Below are 25,127 nucleotides of genomic sequence, written 5' to 3' on the forward strand. Positions count from 1 at the left end.
ACATTAAGTTGGGGGGATTGCAGCCCCAACTATTTGTCTCATTTCAACAGGATGCATTGAGAGGTGAAGAATGGTGTTCCCAAATTTTCTAAATTGGGGAGAAAGGGCATTGGAATTCTTGCAGGATTCTAGGAGCAGATAACTTTTGAAATATGGCTATAGAAGATAGAAACCACACTTTGAAAGTGCAGAAGTCCAGATCCAGGAGGACAAATTCAATAGATTAATCAATGGTATTCAGCGAGCACCTAATATGTGCAGAGCATGGAACTAAGCACTTGGGAGAGCACAATACAATAGAGTTGGTAGAAAGATGGTCCCTGCCCATGAACAGCTTACAGTCTAGAGGCCGTGAAATGAATTTATGGATATATACATAACTGCTGAGTGTTGGGGGTGAATATCAAGGGAACAGATGTAAGTACATGGGCGACACAGAAAGGGGAGGGAGTAGGAGAAATGAGGGTTTAGTCAGAGAAGGCTCGTGGAGGGGACATACTTTTAGTCCATTTTCCCCACTGGGGAAAATGGTGGTCTATCAGATATGAAGGAGGTTGGAGTTCCAGGCCAGAGGGAGGATGTGGTCAAGGTGTTGGTGGAGGGTAGATAAAGTTGAGGGCACCATGAGTAGGTTGGCGTTAGAGGAGCGAGCACACTAGGTGTCAGTGGGAATCAGCAAGATAAAGTAGGTGCGGGTGAGCTGATCGAGTGCCTTAAGCTGATGGTAATGAGTTTCTGTGTGATGGAAAGATGGAGGTAGGATTAGAATCCAGGTCCTAGGATTCCTAGGCCCTCGCTCGCTTTTTCCATTAGGCCATGACCTCTCCATGCCTCTCCATCATATGACTTCCCCTGCACATATTTTCTGATTCTCGACTTTTGGTACCTTTCTCTTGACTACTTGGGAACTACTTGGAGACCCCCACCTCAGGGTCTCTGTCTCAGCTTCAGCATTTGAAGTAAATATTTCGATCTAGGCTCCAGCTTGTTTAGCCCTGTAGTGGGGACCTACAGCCCTGCCATTTAGGCTCCACTCTCCTACAGTAGGGGGAAGCAGCAGCAATGAGAAATGGAGCAGAGTGACAAAGCTACCATTTTGATTATGAGCCCCTCTGAGGTGGTGAAGGTGATGACGATGATGGTATTTGTTAAGCGCTTACTATGTGCCAAGCACTGTTCTAAACACTGGGGTAGATGCAAGGTAATCAGGTTGTCCCACGTGGGGCTCACAGTCTTGATCCCCATTTTACAGATGAGGTAACTGAGGCACAGAGAAGTGAAGTGACTTGCCCAAAGTCACACAGCTGATAAGTGGCGGATCCGGGATTAGAACCCACGACCGCTGACTCCCAAGTCCGGGCTCTTTGCACTAAGCCGCACTGCTTCTCCGAGGGACAGGGACCGTGCCTACTTCCCACCAGTGAGTTCTTTCCCAGGGCTTAGGAAGGTTCTCTGCACGCAGCAAGCACTTAATAAATACTCTTGACTACTGTTTAGCTGAACTCTAGATTCTTGGTTGTAGCATAAGTCCAGGCAGGTCAGGGAAAGCCCCGAATTTCAGGTCCACACCTAGCATGGCCATTTGGATTCGATAAGTCTGATTCAATAGGAATATTCCTCCCCCAGTTATATCTTCGCAGAGACCAGGAAACAGTTTCCCAGAGACTGGTGAGGTTAGTGCAGTCCCCTTCACAATAAAGAGTGGGCTGCCAAAGTTTATTTTTAAAAAGCTGAAAATTATCTGTAGAAGAATTACTTAGTATGGTAGCAAAACATCAGCTACTGTATTTTTTACAGGCAAATGAGTAACAGGATGATCCTGGAGGAGTAAGGGTGAGATGACATTTCTTTGGGAACTGACGAGTGGGTTTACAGAGCAGCTGGAGTCAAGAATTATGAAAGGGAAAAAAAAAGCACAAGCTTTATACAAAATGCCTACTTCATTTTAGTAACACGATTATTAGGTGAAGCAGTGCAGAACATACTGCCATTTCTAAACATTCAAGCCTAAGGGATTAACAGTAGTGATGCCTCAGAATTAAAACAAAATTTTTGTTGTGGTTGGTAGTCTGGTGAGAAAGGGACTGATAATAATAATAATAATAATAATAATAATAATAATAATAATAATAATATTTAAGCACTTACTGCATGCCAAACCCTGTACTAGGCACTGGGGTAGATACAAAATAATTAGTTCCCACATGGGGCTCACAGTGTAAATAGGAGGAGATCAGGTTTGAGTTCCCATTTTGCAGTTGAGGGAACTGAGGCACAGAGAAGTCAAGTGACTTGCCCAAGGTCACACAGCGGGCTGGTGGCACAGTTGGGATTTAGAGTCCAGGTCCTCTGACTCCTGTTTCCACTAGGCCACACTGTTCCCTCCCCTTAATGCTGATCTGGGAGATGTTGTACAGGATTTGGCAGTAGGGTAAATGTAGGCATTGAACATTAGCAAAATCAGCGAGTAACAGTAACACCATGGGTCGTTGGGGATTTTGTTGTTTTTTCCCCGGCACATGATTGCTGGGGGTTCTGCTGGCTCTTGTGCCTGTTTAGGTCTGGCCAGGATAAGTCTGCCCAAAATGGTCTCATAGGACTTTCCGTGTCCTTGGTGGAGATGCCAGCTAGGACTGTTGCAGGTAAACAGTAGGAAAATAAGCAGTTGATAGCGTCAGAGGGCTCAGCACCTGTGGGAATTTTTTAGTTTTCACCTCTGGCCAAAGAGTTTCCCCTGGACCATGCATAAGGGGAGAAATTAGTTATCCAAAAGGGTTAATTAATAAATTTCAATGAAAGGAATTTTACATATTCTAAATTTTCAAATGACTACCTGATCCTTATTAAGAAGGGGGAGGATCTGTGAAATATTGCAGAATAGTAACTGGGGAGACTGGGAGATTAAGAAAGAGTGGACTCAAACATGACATCAAGGTCTCCCTATCTAATTAACGTAGGATTTATGCTAGCAATTGAGTGCCTTTCTAACATAAACATTCAAAGTAGGGTTAATAGTTTATGCATAGTTGATCATTAGCATACAAACAGGCATTCTTCCTCACTCTCCTTATTTACTGTCTAGGAGGCTAAAGAATAGTAGTAATGCTTGACCAGCCTGGGCCAATCTTGCACTTTGACCTTTGCTTTAAACCTTCCCTGGTGCCTGGTGCCTTCCCGCATCAGCTTGGGAGTTGAACCCCTCCCATTCCCACAGGACCATCAGTGGATGAAGTTCGGACCAGCATCTTGAAATTCCCTATAATGGAGAATTCTTCATTTTAAACTTGCACTCTGGTGGTTTCAAATATGGCAGGGAATGCACACTCCAATTGCTACCTATAGATTAGTCTTTCTTATTACAAACCGTGGAGAAAATATTGCTTTCCTTGGGTATTTTTAATGGTATTTAAGTGCTTACTATGTGCCAGTTACCGTAACTAAGGGCTGGGTTAGATACAAGCTCATCAAGTTAGACACAGTCCACGTCCCACATGGGGCTCACAGTTTTGACCCCCATGAGTCATTCTTTGGCCAGAAATAGTCATTTCTGGAAATTTGGTAATAGAAGCAAATGCCTTTCCCTTTTCAGTCCAGTGATCTACCAAAATCAGCAGAGACCCAGGGAGTGCTGCCCAAGCTGTTGTTAGCCTTTACCTCCCCATCATGATCAGGGTTTGAGCAGTCCCAATATCCCAGGGAGGGACTTGCCCAGGGAAATGGATACCCATTACTTTTCTGTCTCCTTGACGGTTCCTTTACTTTTAATTTTGTGTTCATCCCCAATTCTTAGTCAAAAGTTTCCTTTTTAACTAGCAACCTGTTGCTTGTTCACCTTCCACTGTACTCTGCATCATAAAACTGACGTCAATAACCCGCAAATATCCATGGGTCAATACGCAGAGAAGCCTTTGTGTCGTGAATATTAACTGCTGCCAGAAGGGAGAGGATTTAATTTGGTATCTTTTGTTTTTTTTCTTGAAAGGTTATTCTTTTCTTGGCGGCAGTCTGTTCAGAGTTCGGAAATGTTGAATAACTTATATTTTTTGAATATTTTATCAAGGTCACATTGTGACCATGGCGGTAGATTGCTACCACTTTGCAGAAAGCAAAACAAGTGAAATGACTTTCCTGCAAGTGGTCACACCTTATTCCAGTGCTTACAACAAGTGTTTGGCACATAGTAAGTGCTTAACAAATGCCATTATGATTTCCATGGATTGCCCGAATGGAAATAGAGCCAGAAAAGAATCTGAACTGGCCCCCATGGTGCTTGGCTTCTGTGGATCTTGCCGAGGCTGACGCAACAGTTCTGGTCCCACCTGGAAGCATTTGGGATCTTGGCGCCCTCCTCACCCACCCGGAAACATCAGGTCTGTTTGGTGGATATGGAGGAGAACTGGGCTTACCAAAAAAAAAACCCCAAAACAAAAAAAAAAACGCTGCTAAACTCTCATAATAATAATTGTGGTACGTAAGCACTTACTATGAGCCAGGCTCTGCCCTAAAAACTAGGGTGGATACCACCAAATGGGGTTGGTCACAGTCCCTGTCCAACATGGGACTCACAGTAAAATTCCCATTTTATAGATGAAGTGACTGTGGCACAGAGAAGGTAAGTGACGTGCTCAAGGTCACACAGCAGACACGTGGTAGAGCTGAGATTAGAACCCAGATCCTTCTGTTGCCAAAGCCCATGCTCTATCCACTGAGCCATACTGCTTCTCTAGTTCAGTCGTTAGTCTAGAGCTGACTAGTTTTGCCTAGAGCCCTCTGGGTGACATAGGGGATCTCTCAGATGCTCTCCGGGACTGCTGCCATAAGATCATCATCAATCGTATTTATTGAGCGCTTACTATGTGCAGAGCACTGTACTAAGCGCTTGGGAAGTACAAATTGGCAACATATAAGATCGTCTCTCCCAGATTGACACGAACTGGTCCCGACCTAAATTGGGAGACCTGAGTAGAACTGGGCAAGCCCCAGAACAGGAGAGAGGGAATCAGTGACAAACCAGCTCGCCTTTTCCATCTCCCTTAATCAGTGGTACTTCCCGAGAGCCTAATGAGTATTACAGTGGTGGTGAATATATAGCTGAAGCAAGGCACAAATTCCCTTGTGACCTGGCGTTTATAACTGGGTTTTCTTCTGATCAGTTTTGGCCTTTCCGACTTCTAGTGCATTCAAAAGTCTGCACCTTTGACTGTTGCATTCTTAGCCGCAAAGAGTGTGAAACTCCGCTCACTTCGACGTAGCCACAAAGAGTGTGAAACTCTGCTCATTTACAGTCCCCTATTGCTCTTATTGCATCAGCGCTTAGAACAGTGCTTTGCACATAGTAAGCACTTAATAAATGCCATTATTATTATTATTATTTACTGTTGCCCTTTTTCATTTCTAATGTCTGTTGCCTTCGTTCTCTCCCCCTTTTCATTTTTTGATTGTGAACCCCCGGGAGGCCAGGAAAAATGTCGTCTTTCTCACCCCTGTATTTTTTTCCCCAGCTGATAATTCGGTGCTTTGCATATATTAGACATTTCATATATATTAGTATTACTAGTACAGGTCTCTTGTCCCCAAAAAATGAGCCTGGTGAGTATTACTAGTACAGGTCTCTTGTCCAAAAAAAAATGAGCCTGGTGAACCCCAGCCTTTTAATAGTTAGTTATGAGACAACTTGAATTACGAAATTTGAAAATAAGATGGGCAGACTTTGGAAGAGGCTCTTTTTAATTTGTGGTCATGTCTTAGAAGATGTTATTAGGTCACATTTCTCAATTTTTCCATGTAAAAAGTCTGTGCCACTGAGTGATTCCTGGGTTAGCAACTGATGCTGTCATTCTCTGTTGTGACATCACTTAGAGAATCTTAGAGAAGCCTGCTGGGACTAGAGATGCTTCTGTTTAGAGCCAAAAACATGGTAATTAACAGCATTCAGCAAGAGAAACAGTTAAAAATAGTTTAATTTGATTTTAAACAAGTATGTAACAAAGTATTTTCTATCTTTTATGGGAAAGGCAAGCTTCCTTAAAGTTCTTGTGTTTATTCCAATTGTTGATTAGGATTTTCAGATATTTGAAAGTAAAATACTAATTTTACTGATTCACTTACATGACTGGAGCAATCCCCTTGTGTAGTTTATTCCTTAGAGTGTTAACCAATGATGATCCTTTTTTAATTTTTTTTTCCTTTCTAAAGACTCAAGTGTAATGGCATATGTGCTTTTGTAGTTGGGTGGTAGTTTTAATTACAGAACATTTGTTTCAAAGTTTTGATTTATCTTATAAAGATCATATTGAATCTTATAAAGATCATATTGAGTCTTCTGTTTCTCGCCCTTCACCGCAGAGTAAAGAAATGTTCTTTTGGGTTTCTAGAGTTTTGCTGTGATATTCCCCATGTATCTTTGCAGTGAACTTTAGTCAGGAAAATTATCTTTTTCCCGGTCCCTACTGTAGATTATTACTTCTTGGATTTAGAATTAAATTTTCTTTAAATTAGTGACTATTTTCATATTTGTGTTCTGTATCCAGATCTTAGAAGGCCCTTAATTTCTTCCTTTTTCTAGTGTTTCAGTAAGGTAAAACAAGGATGCTGTTTTCCCTGCAGGCAAACGTCAACCTACAATTCCTTAATTCTGATTATATTATGTAGAATATATTTTGAGTTATTAATTTCAATTTTGACACAAAATCCCAATAACGTTTTCCTTTTGAAGGACTTCCTTCCAACATAGGTTGATTTAATTCCTCCCCATCCTCCTTTTCTCCTTGTCACAAAATATGGTCAAGTTACTTTTTGATTCACTAAAGATGTATTTTTCTTTTTATTGTCTAAACACTTAAGTAGTTACAGCCACATTCACATAACCTGCAACCTTTTCTACCTATAAAATAATCTTATTCCCCACTTGATTTTGTTAAAAAATCACTCATTAACCAAATGTTGTCTTAGTTTGTACACTGATCCTAGCTTTAAAGAAACTTCTGTGATTTTCAGTTTATTCACTGTAAAGGGAGAAGTGCAAACTTGAAGTTAATAATGAAATTACATGCTCATTCAACAATACAGAAGAACAGGTTTTCATATGTTTTTTTTAAAAAAATAGGAAATTGAGAAAAGGAGAAGAATAGAAGAGGCATACAAGAATGCTGTGACAGAGCTTAAGAAAAAATGCCATTTTGGAGGACCAGATTATGAGGTATGACTTTTCTCTTCTGTGCTTCCACAGAAAATTCAAGCTTCACATTACAGGGGTCTCTGGGTTCAGAGCTCACTGGCCTTCCAGACGATTATTAACTTCACTATAATCAATCGTATTTATTGAGCACTTTATCAGAGCTCTTAGGTCATGAGCAATTCTTGTCAGTATTGTCAGCTTGTATAATTAAGTCAAATGTCAAAACTGGAGATCAGGAGTTAAAATGAATAACTAGGTAATTAATGACTATTTAACATTTAACAAATGGTAGCTTTTGAGCCAAGAGTGCTGGTAAGGCTCCTAGATCTAATAGCATACCTGCAGTCATAGGAAGCACTTAGTGCCTGAGGAATTGCATAGTTAACAGCATATTAAAGGAAATACCAGAGTTTCCATTAGTCTGTCAGTCAACGGTGTTTGAGCATGTACCGTGGGCAGAGCACTGCACTAAGCACTGTGCCATAGTGGATAGAGCATGGGCCTGGAAATCAGAAGGACCTGGGTTCTAATCCCGGTTCTGCCACGTCTGCTGTGTGGCCTTGGGCAAGCCCTTATAATAATAATGATGACATTTATTAAGCGCTTACTATGTGCAGAGCACTGTTCTAAGTGCTGGAGAGGTTACAAGATGATCAGGTTGTCCCACGGGGGGGCTCACAGTCTTTATCCCCATTTTACAGATGAGGGAACTGAGGCCCAGAGAAGTGAAGTGACTTGCCCAAAGTCACACAGCTAACTGGCGGAGTCGGGATTTGAACCCATGACTTCTGACTCCAAAGCCCGTGTTCTTTCCCACTGAGCCACGCTGCTTCTCTTCTGTAAAATGGGGATCAAGAGTGTGAGCTTCATGTAGGACAAGGACTTTGTCCAACCTGATTAACTTGGATCTTCCCCAGTGCTTTGAACAGCGATTGCCACATAGTACGCGCTTAACTATTATTAATAATACTATTATTAACAGTAACTTTGAATGTTTCAACTATGCCAATTTTATTACTGAAGTATCAAACAACAGAATGCAGAATTTATAGTTGGATTATTTGGTTTAGAAATTTAATTTTCCATTTGGATAAATTCTCCGTTAATGATTCAAATACCTAACTCGAGACTGTGCCTCAGAATTGTTCTTATTGCATTTCACACCAAGATTTGCTAACATCAGTACAGAATCTGGAGAAGATTCTTGTCTTCTTGAGCATTTAGTCCTAATCTTCAGTCCGTACCTTATTTCTTTTAAAATTGTTCCCTTTACTATGCCGTATGCTCTTCTGAAATCAAATGATATTTTTGTAGTAGTTTGACGTGAGAGGATTTTAAGGGGGCAAAAATGCTAGCTGCCTGAGGAAAGTTAAATGCAGTGGGATGACCAGTTGCAAAATCAGTTGCATTTTGCAAAATCACGGATGCCTGTTGAATGGTGGAGGGAGCTGCTGGAGCAACCCTAAATTGATGGTGACATAGTGGTGTCCTGGTGGCCCTATTGAAACAGGGACTCTGACATTGCCGCAGCCTGCTCTCTCCACCTCAAACCGCTACATATCTGGGTGAAAATACCTGCCACCCTTCTCCTAGTTTGCCCTTTAATACTAACTTGGTTAACTTCACAAATTAGTTTTATCTAGGAATTTGAAATTCCAATCTCAGTTTGTGTATTTTGGTGTGTATTCATAGTGCTTGGGGACAGTGAACTGTCTTGTTAAATTCATATTTAATTTTCTAAAATGGAAACTATTCCCATGAGAGACACTCTCAGGAGATGCAAAAAAACTTGGGAAAGGGAGCACTTCATGACTTTGGGTTAAAATTTAGAAGTTTTTCTTTGTCTGTGTTTTGTATATATCGGATTTCTTTAGCTGCTCAAATGGCCTATAGGGAGTCGGTTGTTTTTAATGTTTTTAACTCCTTTCTGGTTCTATGTTTTGAATTAGGAAGGTCCAAATAGTCTGATAAATGAGGAAGAATTCTTTGATGCTGTTGAAGCTGCGCTTGACAGACAAGATAAAATAGAAGAACAGGTATGTTTATCTTAAATTCTAAATCAAATTATTATGTCAGATTAAAATCCTGTAATACATTCAGTCTTTTAGACCTTATGAAATGTTTTACTGAAGTTCAGAGAACTTGTTAATGAAAGAAAATGGTAAATGTTCATACTGTTGTAAAACTGAACCAAGGGAATATGGAATGGGTTCTTTTCGTTTTTATTATTATTGTTGTTATTTGTGATATTTCAGTCATATTTATTGAGTGCTTACAGTGTGCAAATTACTGTACTAAGCGCTTGGGTGAGTACAATATAATAAACAGACACATTCCTTGCCCACAATGAGCTCACAGTCTAGAGGACTTAAGTACTTCAGTGCTTATTATGTGCCAAGCACTGTACTAAACACTAGGGTAAGGATAAGGATAGCATTTGTTAAGCGCTTACTATGTGCAAAGCACTGTTCTAAGCGATGGGGAGGTTACAAGGTGATCAGGTTGTACAGTCTTAATCCCCATTTTACAGATGAGGTAACTGAGGCGCAGAGAAGCTAAGTGACTTGCCCGAAGTCACACAGCTGACAAGTGGCGGAACCAGGATTTGAACCCATGACCTCTGGCTCCAAAGCCCGTGCTCTTTCCACTGAGCCACACTGCTTCTCCAGGGTAGAAATAAAATAATCAGGTCCTGCATGATAGGGAGAAAAGGTGTTGAATCCCCATTTTGTCAGTGAGAGAACTGAGGCACAGAGAACTTAATGACTTGTCCAAGGTCACACAGCAGATACGTGGCGGGGCTGGGATTAGAACCCAGGTCCTTTGATTTCAGTCCCAGCCTCTTTCAACTAGGCCACACTGCTTCTCAAACTTCCTTTAACTTCGTAACTGTAGTATCTGTTAAGTATTTAAAGTGCCCCAGCATTGGGGGAAATACAATACAGTCAGATTGGACACAGTCCCTGTCTCACATGGGGTTGTCCCACAGGGGCCTCACAGTCTTAATCCCCATTTTACAGATGAGGTAACTGAGGCCCAGTCTGAGGGATTGTTAAGTAGGATTGTTCTACTTATTCTCTTCAGATGTCTTGATCAGTGCTTTGAAGAGAATTTCGAAGGTCAAAACACGAGAACCCTTGCAGCTCCTGGGTACCATGCTTCATAACTTTTCTTTTTGACAAACACAAAATTCTAGTGCATCTTGATACAGTGCACTGTTTATTCTGCTATCTGGCCCACTTTGGCTAATTTTTTTTTTTTTAAAGGTTGGAGGGAGGGTAGTATCCAAGGCCAAGAGGGCTGGGAAGTACTTGAAGGCCATCACTATGTTGGGCTTTGGTAGGGTTGGGGGGGTGGGGGTTCCCTCAAGGTTGAAAGAAGAGCTGAAAACCTGCCCCATTTCCTCCCAAGTGTGGCTTGCAGGGGAGGCAGCCTCTATCTGGATCACAAAATTACTTTTGCCTCGTAACTTTCTAATCTTAACTCTTTTTTTTGCCCCCCTTTCCCTCCCCAACCTTTTAGTCTCATAGTGAAAAAGTCAGATTACACTGGCCTCCATCCTTACAATCTGGTGATGCCTTTTCTGCCGTGGGGACCCATAGATTTGTCCAGAAGGTAAGATTCTCTTCCAAATTTGCAGAAAGTTCTGTGGTTTGTCTCAGAAGTCTTTTACGTGATTTTGGTCGGAGAAGTTTAGCATGAAGTCCAAATTTTCCGTTTCAGTTTTGGACAGTACTTTCTTTTTAAATGTATTAATTTTTTTTTAAGTTGTGCCAAATGTCTCCACGCAGTTCACTGTTTGCAGCGCCCGCAAGAAAATTTAAAGGGGGCTGTCCCAAGAGACGTAATCGGGGGAAACAAACCAAAAAAAAAAAACCCAGTCCAAATATATCAACTCTCATCTTCACCGGAGCCGAGTGACATTTTTTCTGTTACTGGAAATGCTACATTCTTTGCAAAGCTGCTGGCACATAATAGGTCCATGGAGTCAGTATTTGCCGCTGTGTTTGTTTCTTATGGTGCTTTGTTTTTCCTTTTCTTTATCTTGTGTTTGGAAGTTGGTACTGAATGCTCTGTGGTGCCTTTGTTCTGATGACTTGGTTTTTTCTTTGTCTGTCTCTGGTAGCCCTATAGTCGCTCTTCCTCCATGTCTTCCATTGATCTAGTCAGTGCCTCTGACGATGTTCACAGATTCAGCACCCAGGTACTGTATAAATGCATCGAGGGGCTTATGTCACTCTGTGCTGTATTTCATCCTGCTTTCTAGTTCCTGGGATTTTTCTGGTTAGGTCACTGGTTTGGGTTTCCTCTTCTAAACCAGTTGCCATAAGCAGTAAAAAGGCATCCTTCTTCTACTAAGCTGTCATTATGTTTGCATGCACCCTCTCAACCTCTTGGGACATACACAAGGGAGCTATTGAAGAGTAAAGCATGTGCTAAAACAAAAACTAAAGTCTTTTGAGAAAAGGTTCGACATTCTGAGGGTGAACAGTTGTGACTGTGACTCGCCTTGTAGGAGCAAGAATAAGGGCCCAAGATGAGGGGTAGGTGAATTATGCTTATTAAAATATCTCCATCTTTATTTGGAAATTCTTAGTCCTTGACATCCTGTGAACTGTTGACGTCTCTCATTGTCATTGTATATTCAGGCTCCTTTTCTTTATGGTATAATCACTTTTAGATAGTTGGAGTCAGGAAAGTTGGTCTGACCAGTTTTGATTTCTGCCTGGGTGAAATCTAGGGCACATTTGAAAGTATTTGAGCACTTCTGGGGAAAATGCTAGAGACACACTTTCTCCAATTAAAATCATTCGCCCTAGGAAAAGAAAAAATTTTTGACCCTACATTAAGTTAAATTTTACATTGATGTGAACTTTGAATTGAAATAGCTTCAATTGTTAACTACTGATTATGGCTTCCGGAGAAAAAAATTCTTTTTTCTGTCAGAACTGCTCTTCGTGAGACTAGATTCTACCCCAGTCTAGAGTATCCTAGAGACTGAGGAAACTGGAATAATAATAATAATGGCATTTATTAAGTGCTTACTATGTGCAAAGCACTGTTCTAAGCACTGGGGAGTTTACAAGGTGATCAGGTAGTCCCACAGGGGCCTCACAGTCTTAATCCCCATTTTACAGATGAGGTAACTGAGGCCCAGAGAAGTTAAGTGACTTGCCCAAAGTCACACAGCTGACAGTTGGGGGATCTGGGATTTGAGCCCATGACCTCTGACTCCAAAGCCCGTGCTCTTTCCACTGAGCCACGCTGCTTCTCTTGGAAGTTGGAAGATGTCCTTCCAACTGTTAAGCAAGTGGAGGCCGTTTTTGGGGGTTGAGCCCGCCGCCTCTGCCTTCTGAACCTTCCCTTTGGCTCACCCTTCCCCACAGCCTTAAGGTTTTGCAGGGTCCTGGAGGGACCTTGCAAAATTAACAGCAGGCATTTATTTGGTGGTTTAGTGGCAGTTTAGTGGTGCTTTAATGGAAGTTGTAGAAGAAAGAAGCTTGAGTGCTGTTTGGCCACACCTTGTTTTCTTAGCATCTGTGACAAATTGCCAGCACAGGAGTGAAGTGGGCTGCAGCGACCAAAGGAGTCAGGTAAGGGAGGTGCAGGAAGCTGGGGCTGGGCAGTGGGGCAGTAAAATCGAGCAAAACCACCACCTCTTCTGGAATTGTAGGAACCCAGAAGTTGGAAATGCTTCCTCAACTCCTACTGCTGCCCCCATGGTTGCTGATCATATGAGGGTGGTTCGCTATCCATAGGTTTGTGGCTTGAACACGTGTAGATGAACACGAATGTATCTGGTGTGCTTTTAGAAATTGCATCTGAGATAGTGCTGTTTTAGTAGCTTTCCAAGCTTTGAGATTGCACAGAGGCGCTTGGAGATGTAGTTCTTGGACGTTAAGTACAACAAAAAGTGGGTTGAAGAATTATGGGTCTCAGAAGCCCCATTTGTATACCTGCTCCTGGAATTGTACTCAACAGTGGTGTATGCAGAAGGGTTTGGAATTTCCTTGTTTAGAAGGAGATTTAAGAAACTTTAGGGTAATGGTTAAGAAATGTGATCTCTGTTGGACATAAACCTTTGCCATTTTACCTCAGAGGCATTTTTATCAGACTTGCAGCATTTTTTCCTCTGGGAGCAAAGAAAGCCACTGAAAGCTTGCAAGGGTTTTGAAATTAATCATAAGCAGATTGTTATCCTTGGGCATGTTCAGTCAGTCCAACAAGACTTATCAGTGTTCTCTGACATATTTTCTGTGTTGTTAAAAACCGTACAAGATCAGCTTGTTCTATAGGAAAGGAAACAAAACCCACATTTTTTAAAGAAACTGTACCCCTACCTTCTCTCTCTCTTTCCCCACCCCCCGACCTTACTTTGTGCCAGGCACTGTCCAAAACACTGGGGTAGATATGAGATAATCGGGTTGGAGACGGTCCTTGTCGTGTATAAGGCTCCCGGTCTTAGTCCCCATTTTACAGGTGAAGTAACTGAGGCCAGGAAGTTAAGCTACTTGCCCCAGGTCACACAGCAGGCAAGAGGCAGAGCCAGAATTAGAACCCGGATCTTCTGACTCCCATGCCTGTGCTCTTTCTACCAGGGCCTGCTGCTTCCCTCCTGCCCTCCCCTCCTTCAAAAAGGGTGAGAAGAAAAAACAGGCCTACTGCTGGCCATCAGCATTTCCACCTCCCAAGTGTGGCCACCCCCAGAGGTCTGCTCTGAGGGTGGTGACTGCCACTTGCTAGATTTTCCACATTACAGTCAGGGGCTCAGCAGCAAAAAACTTTACTGTTGTCACCATGCCCAGTACTGTGCTCTTGGAAGGGTAAAATACAATAGAGTTGGTAATAATAGTAGTAATAATAACAATTGTGGTATTTGTTAAGCATTTAGTATGTGCCAGACTCTGTTCAAAGTTCTGGCATAGATTCAGTTCAGTTCAGTAATATTTAATAATAATAATGATAATAATGATGATGATGGCATTTATTAAGCGCTTACTATGTGCAAAGCACTGTTCTAAGCACTGGGTAAATTACAAAGTAATCAGGTTGTCCCACACGGGGCTCACAGTCTTAATCCCCATTATACAGATGAGGTAACCGAGGCCCAGAAAAGTGAAGTGACTTGCCCAAAGTCACACATCTGACAATTGGCAGAGCCAGGATTTGAACCCATGACCTCTGACTCCAAAGCCCGTCCTCTTTCCACTCACCCACGCTGCTTCTCCAAGTAAGAGGGAGAATACAGATTTAATCCCCACTTCACAGTTGAGGAAAATTTACTGAGCATTTACTGTGTGCAGAGCACTGTACTAAGCCTTTGGGAGAGTACAGTACACAATGAGCAGACACATTCCTTGCCCAGAGCAAGCTTATTGTCTAGAGGAGGGGAGACAGACATTATTATAAATAAATAAATTATAGATATGTACATAAGTCCTGTGGCGCTGGGAGGGGGGAAGAAGAAATGGAGCAAGTCAGGGTGATGCCGAAGGAAGTGGGAGAAGAGGAAGCGGGGCGGAGGGACTTAGGGAAGACCTCCTTAAGGAGATGGGTCTTCAGTAAGGCCTTGAAGTGGTGGAGAATAATTATCAGATTTGAGGAGGGAGGGTGTTCCAGGCCAGAGGCAGGACATGGGCAAGGGGTCATAAGTGAGATAGGCGAGATTGAGGCACAGTGAGAAGGTTAGTATTAGAGGAGCAAAGTGTGCAGACTGGGTTGTAGTAGGAGAGTAACCATGTGAGGTAGGAGGGAGTAAGGTGATTGAGTCTTTTAAGCCAACGGTGAGGAGTTTTTGTTTGTGGAGGTGGATGGGCAACCACTGGAATATTTTGAGGAGTGGGGTGACATGTCCTGAACGTTTTTGTAGAAAGATTATCCAGGCAGCAGAGTGAAGTATGGACTGGAGTTGGGAGAGGCAGAAGGCTGGGAGGTCAGCAAGGAGGTTGATGCAGTCATCCAGGCGGGATAAGACGAGTGATTGGGTTAACATGGATAACAAGATAATCAGGTTGGACACAGTTCCTGTCCCACATTGGGCTCACAGTCTTAATCCCCATTTTACAGATGTGGTAACTGAGGCACAGAGAAGTTGTTACTTGCCCAAGGTGTCACAGCAGACAATTGGCGGAGCCAGAATTGGAACCCATGTCCTTCTGACTCCCAGGCCTGTGATCTGTCCAGTAAGCCATGCTGGCAGATATATATATATCTCTCTCCCTCTCTCCCTGCCTCCCTCCCTCCCTCCCTCCCTCTCTCTCTCCCCCCTCCCCCTCTCTCCCCCTTTCCCCCTCTCCCTCTCTCCCCTTCTCCCTCTCTCCCTCCCTCCCTCCCTCCCCCTTTCCCTCTCTCCCTCTCTCTCTCTGTCCTTCTCTCCCTCTCCCTCTCTCTCGCCCTTCCCTCTCTTCCCTCTCTTCCCTCTCTTCCCTCTCTTCCCTCTCTTCCCTCTCTTCCCTCTCTTCCCTCTCTTCCCTCTCCTCCCTCTCCCTGCCACCCCCAAACCCATGGCCATGCAAACACAGATTCTTGATGTATCCCCTCTGCCACCAAAACAAAAATCTTGAGTGTTTGAGCTCTTTTCATGATTAGAATAATGTTTAAAAACGCAGAAGAAGTGTACAAAGAGCTCAGAACTAGGATTCCAAAGACCCGGGTTTCTGATCCCAGCTCTGCCACTTCCTGCTGTGGGACGTTGGGCATGTCACAACTTCTCTGTGCTACAGCTTCCTCATCCATAAAATGAGGATTAAGTATCTGCCCTCCCCTCTCTTATGGAGACTGTGAGCTCCATGTGGGACCTAGACTGTGTCCAACCTGATTGGCTTGTATATACTTCAGTGCTTTGTGCCTGGCACGTAGTATGTGCTTAACAAGCATTGTTAAAAAAAAAAATGTATGGAATCTCTATTCAGTAGTTTATGGTATGTGTAATTCAGAAGGATCTGTTCCCTCATGGGCAAAAGAAATCTCATTCCTCAAATTTACAATCCACTTTTAATCTACTGAAAACTAAACCACTCCAGCGGCTGGTTGATAGGAAACACCTTTGATCATTTCTATTCATTTTTCCTAAAGGAACCTTAAATACCTTGGAACAAAATGTCCTCTTTGTGAAGGATGCAGCTACTTGAATTAAATAAATGGACTTATGCTCGAAGTTTAGAGTTAAAAGAAAAATCTTTGGGTACTGTTTTCTTTCCTCCTTTGTTCAGAGAATACATCTAGCAGACAGTATAGTTTAAGAAGAGGCTCAATTAAGGCATAAATGAGCTACAAAATAGGTTGTTATAAGAGAAGGTTAAAAGAAGTAAAAAGATATGTGGCAGGCTATCCTTGAGGACAGATGTTGTGTAGGACAGCTGTCAATCCCACTGTTTGGCCTTGCTTTCTGTGCCCCTCAGAGAGGTGTAGTGTTAACCCGGGCCAGTGTGGCATGGTTTGTGGTCTTATGACTTTTCTAAACAACCTCTCTGGAAATATATAATCTCATTTAGCTCTGTGAACAAAACTAATTCTTTGGTTGACAATCGGCTACTGCATTTGGGTTCTTTTTAAACACACTGTAGTTTCTCTTGGGTTTTGCATTGGCAAGCATATATGTTTTAAAGCATGCTTTGCATGTAAATGCTTACATTTCTAAGTTATGCACTGATTATTTGGGGCAGCAAATCTATGACTACATTCCTTCCCCTCAAATTACGGTGGATAGTCCTTTACCTGCTAAAACTGTGAGAATCAATACACGTGTGTGTGTGTGTGTGTGTGTGTGTGTGTGTGTGTACACGCATGTATGTATCTTAAAAACCTTTTTTTAAACGGACTTTAAAAACAATGTCTGGAAAAGTGAAGAAATTATCTTGGGCAAATAACCTGAATTTCACTAAAATATGTACATTTACACAAATGAACAGGGGAAGTCGGTATCTCTGTTACTGGAATTTACACTTTCCTGTTTTTGACAGGGTGGTTTGTAACCCTATTAAGTTTATGTCGGCATCAGGTTACTTTCAGCTGAAGGCATCATTCAGAATATTAACAACTCACAATTTTCATTCCTTTCTCAAGATTGAGAGTTTTTTAGCAGTGTTGCCAGCTCACCATAGGATTCCATGATTCCTGTATTTCTGTAAATGCCTTTAAAAAAAAAAAAATAGTTCAGTGCCCAGCAAGAGCAGATCTGCTACAAAGAAAACCCTGGGAAACAGAATCAGAGGCATCCTCAGTTTCGTTCTTGTACAGCTTGCCTGCAAAAAAAAAAAAAAGCCCATCAGCAACCTCAGCCCCTCACATTAGCATAAATCCCAGCTGAACCTAAATCTTGGGTCCCAGGACTGCATCCAGGGCAGGCCTAAAATATTAAAGCAGTTCTTTGCGTTGTGGTTACCACTTGGTTAGCACCACAGTGCATTCCAGGATGATGGAAAATGGCATTGCTAAAGCATATTCTGGGACTTAGTTTCCATCCTAAAATAAGGGAACCACACTGTCTTTTAAGTCTGATATTCAGGAAGGATTTTAAGTCCAATCCAGCCAGAGAATTCATTCATTCATTCAATCGTATTTATTGAGTGCTTACCGTTTGCAGAGCTCCGTACTGTTTGGGAAGTACAAGTCGGCAACATATAGAGATGGTCCCTACCCAATAACAGGCTCACAATCTAGAAGGGGAAGACAGACAACAAAACAAAACATGTAGACAGGTGTCAAAATCATCAGAACAAATAGAATTAAAGCTAATTATGTTACCGACCCTTCATTGGATCAGTTCTCTCTTGTCACTCATTCACCAGTAAGTCTGGACAGCAAGCTTAAACACCAGGTAATTAATTTATTTTCCACATGGTTCATTTACATGTAAAGAATGAGTCTCCTAGCTTCACCTTAGTGGAGCCCTTTCTTGTTTCCAATCCTTGCAAGGATTTGTTACTACAGGGTGACCATCTAGATTGCACAGTATGGCAAAATTGCTTAATAAAAGCCATGATATCAATCAGTGGTACTCATTGAGCACTTACTATGTATGGAGCACTGTAGTAAGCACTTGGGAGAGTACAGTACAGCAGAATTAGTGGACACGATCCTTGTCCATAATGATCTTATAAGCCAAGTTAGCCCAGAAAATGAAAGTGAAGGGTCCTAATATTTTTTCAACCATGCAAATTTATGGTGAGATTTGCCTATGGACTTCTGTGGTGGCCGCTTTGATTTTTATAGTGTCTGTCAGCCTAGTAATTTATTTTTTGCATGAAATGTTAAGCCTGCAGCCAAACATCTACAGATTCATAAATCCTTATTTGCCATATGAAGATGATAAAATCCTCATGTTAATACAGATGAATAGGTTTCAAACTCAAAATTTTCACTGAGCCAAGCAGTGCTTTGAATTCTTGGCAGAAGTTTAAAAAAATGAACGTTCTCCTTTCCTTGCCTAGTCTCCATTCTCTGTTCCCGTAAAAATTAACTCCATCAGAAATGCTGTGACTGGAGACACGATGAAGAGTAGTACCCTCCCTAAAAGTATTTTTTAGTACACAGAAATAAAAGCGATCCCATATGGGCTTATCTGCAATTTTAAAAAAAGGGATTATTTTCTTCATCACCTAGCAAGCTTAAATTTCTAAAATCCTATCATTTGTGAGTTTTCAATGCCTACATAAAATGAAAAACTGCACTGTTCCTCTAAAATGGCTACGCTGAAGGTTTTTTTTAAATTCCCACATACTGTATATGTGTACAATGTTGTTTATTTTCAGGCTACAACAAACCAGGAAATGTTTCAGGCCTGAAGGGACATTTTTCAGAAAGTTATAAGACAGTGAAAACAGTGGTTTAAAACAGAAACCTTTTTGTACCCTTAGGCATAATATTTTCCAGGATGCCAGCAACAATTAAGGCACAAGGTTACAACCACATGCAGTAATTAGCAACATTGCATAATGCAGACGGGTAATGGAGCTGAGACAGCTACCAAAGAAGCACAACTTTTAACTTCTTGAGATTTGGGGTAATATAATTCCCATTATAATGGTTCATTAAAGTAAATTTTGGCATTAAAGATCAAGAGAAAGTTCCCTTCATACTCAGAGAATTAAACTTTACAGGTGAGAGTTACAGCAACTTTGCCACACATTCAACTGTTCTCATCTCTCCTCCACAAATTCTCCTTTGGCTTCCTCTGCCCTACAGAGAAGCAGCGTGGCTCAGTGGAAAGAGCCCGGGCTTTGGAGTCAGAGGTCAGGGGTTCAAATCCCGGTTCCGCCAACTGTCAGCTGTGTGACTTTGGGCAAGTCACTTAACTTCTCTGTGCCTCAGTGACCTCATCTGTAAAATGGGGATTAAGACTGTGAGCCCCCGTGGGACAACCTGATTGCCTTGTAACCTCCCCAGCGCTTAGAACAGTGCTTTGCACATAGTAAGCGCTTAAGAAATGCCATCATCATCATCATCACAGCACACAGCTATCTGTCAAGCCTTAACAAAAATTTACCATTAAGTCTTTAGCCAAAAGAGAAGCACTAAAATCTGAACTGGCCTCTAATAGCATTCAGAGATGCAATGAAAGCTTTGCTCCTGGGAAAAAGAATTGGTAAGATGTGAGACCTATGGACTGATGACATCTCTCCTCCAACCTTTCCCGAATTCACCTCTCCCCATACTGCTCTGTCTTAAGTAATAACCTAGGTAAGTTACAGTTGTTCGCATTCACAAATGGAATTGGAGGGAGAGAGAAGGGAGAGGACAGTGACCCCAGGCCCAGTTTTGGCTAAGTAGATGAGAAAGGCACAGAGCTTCCCCCAGGCCTGCACACAGTGACCATACCAGGCTTGGGCATCTGGAGTGGAGACTTTTAGACTGTGAGCCCACTATTGGGTAGGGACTGTCTCTATATGTTGCCAACTTGTACTTCCCAAGCGCTTAGTACAGTGCTCTGCACCCAGTAAGCGCTCAATAAGTACGATTGATGATGAGTGTAAACCCAGCCCGTGCCAGGGCAGTTTGCAGCAGGAGGTGGTGTTAAAAGGTGACCTGCCCCCTCACCCGCCCTTTCTTTAAATGATATTTATTAAGCACTTACCGTGTGCCCAGGACTGCTAAGCGCTACGGTGGTTACAAGATAATCAGGTTAACGTAGTCTATGACCCACATGGGGCTCACGGTCTTAATCCCCATTTTTACAAATGAGGTAACTGAAGCACAGAGAAATGAAGTGACTTACCCAAGGTCACCCAGCAGACAAATGGCAGAGTTGAGATTGGAACCCAAGTCCTTCTGACTTCCTTGCCCGTGCTCTGTCTGTTAGGCCTTGCTGTCTGGGTGCAGTGTTCTCTCCTGAGGCTGCAGTATCCTAGGTATGGGGTCCTACTGGAAGGTAACCGTCCCCTGGAGTTGGGGAGACCCTGGATCTCCACAGATGGCTCTAGGCCAAGCCGGCAGTGGTGCTTCTTGGCAGGAACCTCAGCTCTGAAGTAGATGGGGGTGACCGAGGTGGCAACAAAGAGTTGGGGCCCCACACACCAGCAGAAGTGAGGTGGCACTTCAGGTCCTTTCCTCTCCAACCAAACCGCTGCCCTGCTGGTTCAATCTCTCATCCTTTCCCGACTGGATTACTGCATCAGCCTCCTCTCTGATCTCCCATCCTCCTGTCCCCCACTTCAGTCTATACTTCACGCTGCTGCCCGGATCATCTTTGTGCAGAAACGTTCTGGGCACGTTACTCCCCTCCTCAAAAATCTCCAGTGGCTACCAGTCAACCTACGCATCAGGCAAAAACTCTTCACTCTTGGCTTCAAGGCTGTCCATCACCTCGCCCCCTCCTACCTCACCTCCCTTCTCTCCTTCTCCAGCCCAGCCCGCACCCTCTGCTCCTCTGCCACTAACCTCCTCACCGTGCCTCGTCCTCACCTGTCCCGCCGTCGACCCCCAGCCCGCGTCCTCCCCCTGACCTGGAATGCCCTCCCTCCGCACATCCGCCAAGCTAGCTCTCTTCCTCCCTTCAAAGCCCTACTGAGAGCTCACCTCCTCCAGGAGGCCTTCCCAGACTGAACCCCCTTTTTCCTCTCCCCCTCCCCATCCCCCCGCCCTACCTCCCTCCCCTCCCCACAGCACCTGTATATATGCTTGTACAGATTTATTACTCTATTTTACTTGTACATATTTACTATTCTATTTTGTTGATGATGTGCATCTAGCTTTACTTCTATTTATTCTGATGACTTGACACCTGTCCACATGTTTTGTTTTGTTGTCTGTCTCCCCCTTCTAGACTATGAGCCCACTGTTGGGTAGGGACTGTCTATATGTTGCCAACTTGCACTTCCCAAGTGCTTAGTACAGTGCTCTGCACATAGTAAGCGCTCAGTAAATACAATTGAATGAATGAATGAAAGGTCCTGCTCTAATAGCCTGGATGTTCCTGTTCCAGCACTTCTACCCTTCCAGACTCCAGGAAAATGGGAAAGTGAAGTTTTAGGGTAGCTCAACACTGTACAGTGCTCAGCACTTAGAACAGTGCTCAGCACTTAGAAGAGTGCTTGGCACATAAGAGAAGCAGTGTGGCTCAGTGGAAAGAGCACGGGCTTGGGAGCCAGAGGTCATGGGTTCTAATTCCAGCTCTGCCACTTGTCAGCTTTGTGACTTTGGGCAAGTCACTTAACTTCTCTGGGCCAGTTACCTCATCTGTAAAATGGGGATTAAAACTGTGAGCCTCTCATGGGACAACCTGATCACCTGGTATCCCCCCCAGCGCTTAGAACAGTGCTTTGCACATAGTAAGCGCTTAGCAAATGCCATCATTATTATAGTAATAGCTTAACAAGAGCTATTATTATTATTATTCTAGACAGTAAGCTCATTGAGGGCAGGGAATCTTTCTGTTGATGTAGTGTAGTCTCCCAAGTGTTTTGTACAGTGCTTTGCACACAGTAAGTGCTCAGTGAATACAATCGAATGAATGAGTGAATGCAGTCTCTAAAATGGGGTCCTTGTGGTGATATATTTATTTTTCTTTATGTGACATGGATTACAGAATTTCCAAATAAGACTTTAAATCAATGCCTTCAGTGTCGATGTCTTGTGGTGTACGTCTGGGCTCTGTATTTTTAATTGTAAAAAATGAAAGTGTTTGTAAAGCCACACGTATAAGGTATACTGAAGTCCAGAAAGTGATTGTGTGATTGTAGTTTCTACACAGCCACACATAACACAATACAAAAAAGTAGAAAACAGAACTTTAGTAGTATTTACTGAGCCTTCTTTAGTGCAGTGGACTGTACTAAATGCATAGAAAGTACAGAACAAGCAAGTGACAGTGTCCCTGTCCTCCTGAGGAACTCTTGCCCCTCATACAGTTGAAGATAGATGCTTTGGGTTTGTTCATTTGAGAAAGAACTTCCAGATAGAATATGGGACATTTCTCCCTTCAATCTCTCTTTCCTTCCTCGGAAATCTCTCTACATTAAGTTCTACATTTCTTCCAGCCCTGAAGTGGACTTAAGGGATAGATGACCCTTTGAAGCCCCTTTCTGATCAATATTTATATCATTTAGGAGTGGGACTAGGGAAGAGTGAAATATAGCAGAAAAGTTTAGGGTCATTTTTGTATGTGTTGTCTTTTTTTGTTTTGAGAGGAAATATTTTCTTTGTTCTCGTCTTTAAAGGTTGGTGAGCCTGGGCTAAGAGAGGTCTTTGAGACAGAAGTCAGTTCAATAATACTGACACTAATAATTTTCCTTTAATTTTTCTCTCTTCACCCCTGTCATACTCACTAACCAAAGACCTGGAATGTGGACTAAATACTAAACTAGAAAAGCTACTAACTCTGGCTCCAGTAGCTCAGATCTCTGTAGAACATCCTATTCTTCCCACAATTACAGAAAATTCTCTTTCAGAGTCTGGATGTTTGCTGTTAATGTAGCTCTTAATTCTTACAGCATGTCTCTTTCTTTGAAGGTTGAGGAGATGATGCAGAATCACATGACTTACTCTTTGCAAGACGTAGGTGGGGATGCCAACTGGCAGTTGGTGGTAGAAGAAGGAGAAATGAAGGTAACTTCTTTTGTGTATCTTACCTATCTGTTTTCAGTGCAGCGTTGTTGACGCTATTGCCATTTTACTAGTTTTCATTTCAGGGAAACCTACATGTTAACTAGTATGTGTTTATGAAAACTTAGCTTCTGCTGTCAGTGGTGTATGCTTTCAGTGCATGATTCAAAGCTTTCCACTTGAGTAATTAGGATGGATAGGTAGTGTAAAAGGATTGCCTAAAACTAGCAGGAGCAACTGATGAGAAATATGAACCATGTACTCTGTCACTAGCCAGATTGATAAGGTGTATGTAGTATCAGTCAGTCATATTTATTTAAACGCTTGCTTTGTGCAGGGCACTGTACTAAGCTCTTGGGAGAGTACACTGTAACAGAGTTGGGAAACACTCCCTGCCCACAGTGAGTTTACAGTCTACAAGGGGAGACAGACATTAGTATAAAGTACAGATACGTACACATAAGTGCTGTGGGGCTGAGAGAATGGTGCAAATCCAATTGCAAGGGCAATGCAGAAGGGAGTGGGAGAAGATAAAATGAGGACTTGGAGAAGACTTGGTGGGGAAGATGTGCTTTTAAGAGGGCTTTGAAGGTGGGAAGAGTGATGGTCTGATGGCTGGGAAGAGGTAGGGTATTCCAGACTGGAGGCAGGATGTGGGCTAGGGCTTGGTGGTGAGAGAGACGAGATCAAGGTATAGTGAGTAATAATTTTTATTAAGTGCTAGCTTTGTGCAGAGCACTGTATTCAGTGCTGAGAGAATACACAAGTAGGAATTAGATATTGTCCCTGGTCCTCAGGGGCTCACTCTGTCTCTCTCTCTCTTTTTTTTTTCCAATTAATGGTATTTAAGCACTTGTGACAGGCACTGTACTAAGGGCTGAGGAAGATACGTGATAATCAAGTTGGACACAGTCTCTGTCCCACATAGGGCTCAAATTCTTAATCTCCATTTTACAGATGAGGTAACTGAGGTACAGGAGAGTTAAGTGATTTGCCCAAGGTCACACAGCAGACACAGCAGAGTTGAGTTTAGAACCCAGGTCCTCTAATTCCCAGGCCCATGCTCTTTCCACTAGGCCACACTGCTTCTCTAAAAAGTGTTTTAAATTCAAAAGAACTAACCTTTGGAAGTCCAAAATTGTCCTAGACTTACAGTTCCCCTCCCAGAATGATGAATTCTGCTGGGTTTTGGGTCTTCGAAAGCTAAACATTTTGAGTATCTGATCTCAAGCTCACAGTCTGGCTAATGTATGTTGTTGCAGTAGTAACTGCCCTAAACAGATTACACTGCAACAAAAATGAAAAAGTGAATCACTCTGGAATCTGTTTGGTGTTAATCCTTCCCTAATTAAGCAGTCGCTGTGAATTTGATCTAGTTGTCTTGATTTTGTTCCCCCCATGTTTTGGTGCGTTCACTTTGAAAGTGGAGTCTCAGAACTGACTTAGATTTCCCCTAGGTGTACCGAAGGGAGGTAGAGGAAAATGGAATTGTTCTGGATCCTTTGAAAGCTACTCATGCCGTGAAAGGAGTAACGGGACATGAAGTCTGCAATTACTTCTGGAATGTCGACGTTCGCAATGACTGGGAAAGTAAGAAATTGCATTTTGTCAATGTTGTCTGTCTGGTTCATTATTTGATTTCTGGATTCATTCAGCAACGTGTAATAATAATGATGGCATTTGTTAAGCGCTTACTATGTTCCAGCACTGTACTAAGCACTGGGGTGGATATACAGCAAATTGAGTTGGACACAGTGCCTGTCCCATGTGGGACTCAATCAATAAATCAATCAATTGTATTTATTGAGCACTTACTGTGTGCAGAGCACTGTACTAAGCGCTTGGGAAGTACAAGTTGGCAACATATAGAGACAGTCCCTACCCAACAGTGGCCTCACAGTCAGTCTCA

General features: G+C 42.6%; 1 protein-coding gene across 3 annotated transcripts in view; it reads left to right on the forward strand.

Annotated features, from left to right (window-relative positions):
* The window catches only part of CERT1 (ceramide transporter 1), a 110,016-nt gene that overhangs the window by 73,871 nt on the left and 11,018 nt on the right, over window positions 1-25,127 (forward strand). For 2 of the 3 annotated variants that reach the window (XM_038765455.1, XM_038765456.1), the window contains exons 8-13: window positions 7,106-7,198; window positions 9,127-9,213; window positions 10,700-10,792; window positions 11,304-11,381; window positions 23,126-23,221; window positions 24,676-24,808. In XM_038765455.1, coding sequence (XP_038621383.1) covers window positions 7,106-7,198; window positions 9,127-9,213; window positions 10,700-10,792; window positions 11,304-11,381; window positions 23,126-23,221; window positions 24,676-24,808 — 580 coding nt within the window. The remainder of the gene's footprint in view (window positions 1-7,105; window positions 7,199-9,126; window positions 9,214-10,699; window positions 10,793-11,303; window positions 11,382-23,125; window positions 23,222-24,675; window positions 24,809-25,127) is intronic. The other variant, XM_038765457.1, reaches the window with a different exon arrangement.

This window comes from Tachyglossus aculeatus, chromosome 23 (assembly GCF_015852505.1).
Source record: "Tachyglossus aculeatus isolate mTacAcu1 chromosome 23, mTacAcu1.pri, whole genome shotgun sequence".
NCBI lineage: Eukaryota > Metazoa > Chordata > Mammalia > Monotremata > Tachyglossidae > Tachyglossus > Tachyglossus aculeatus.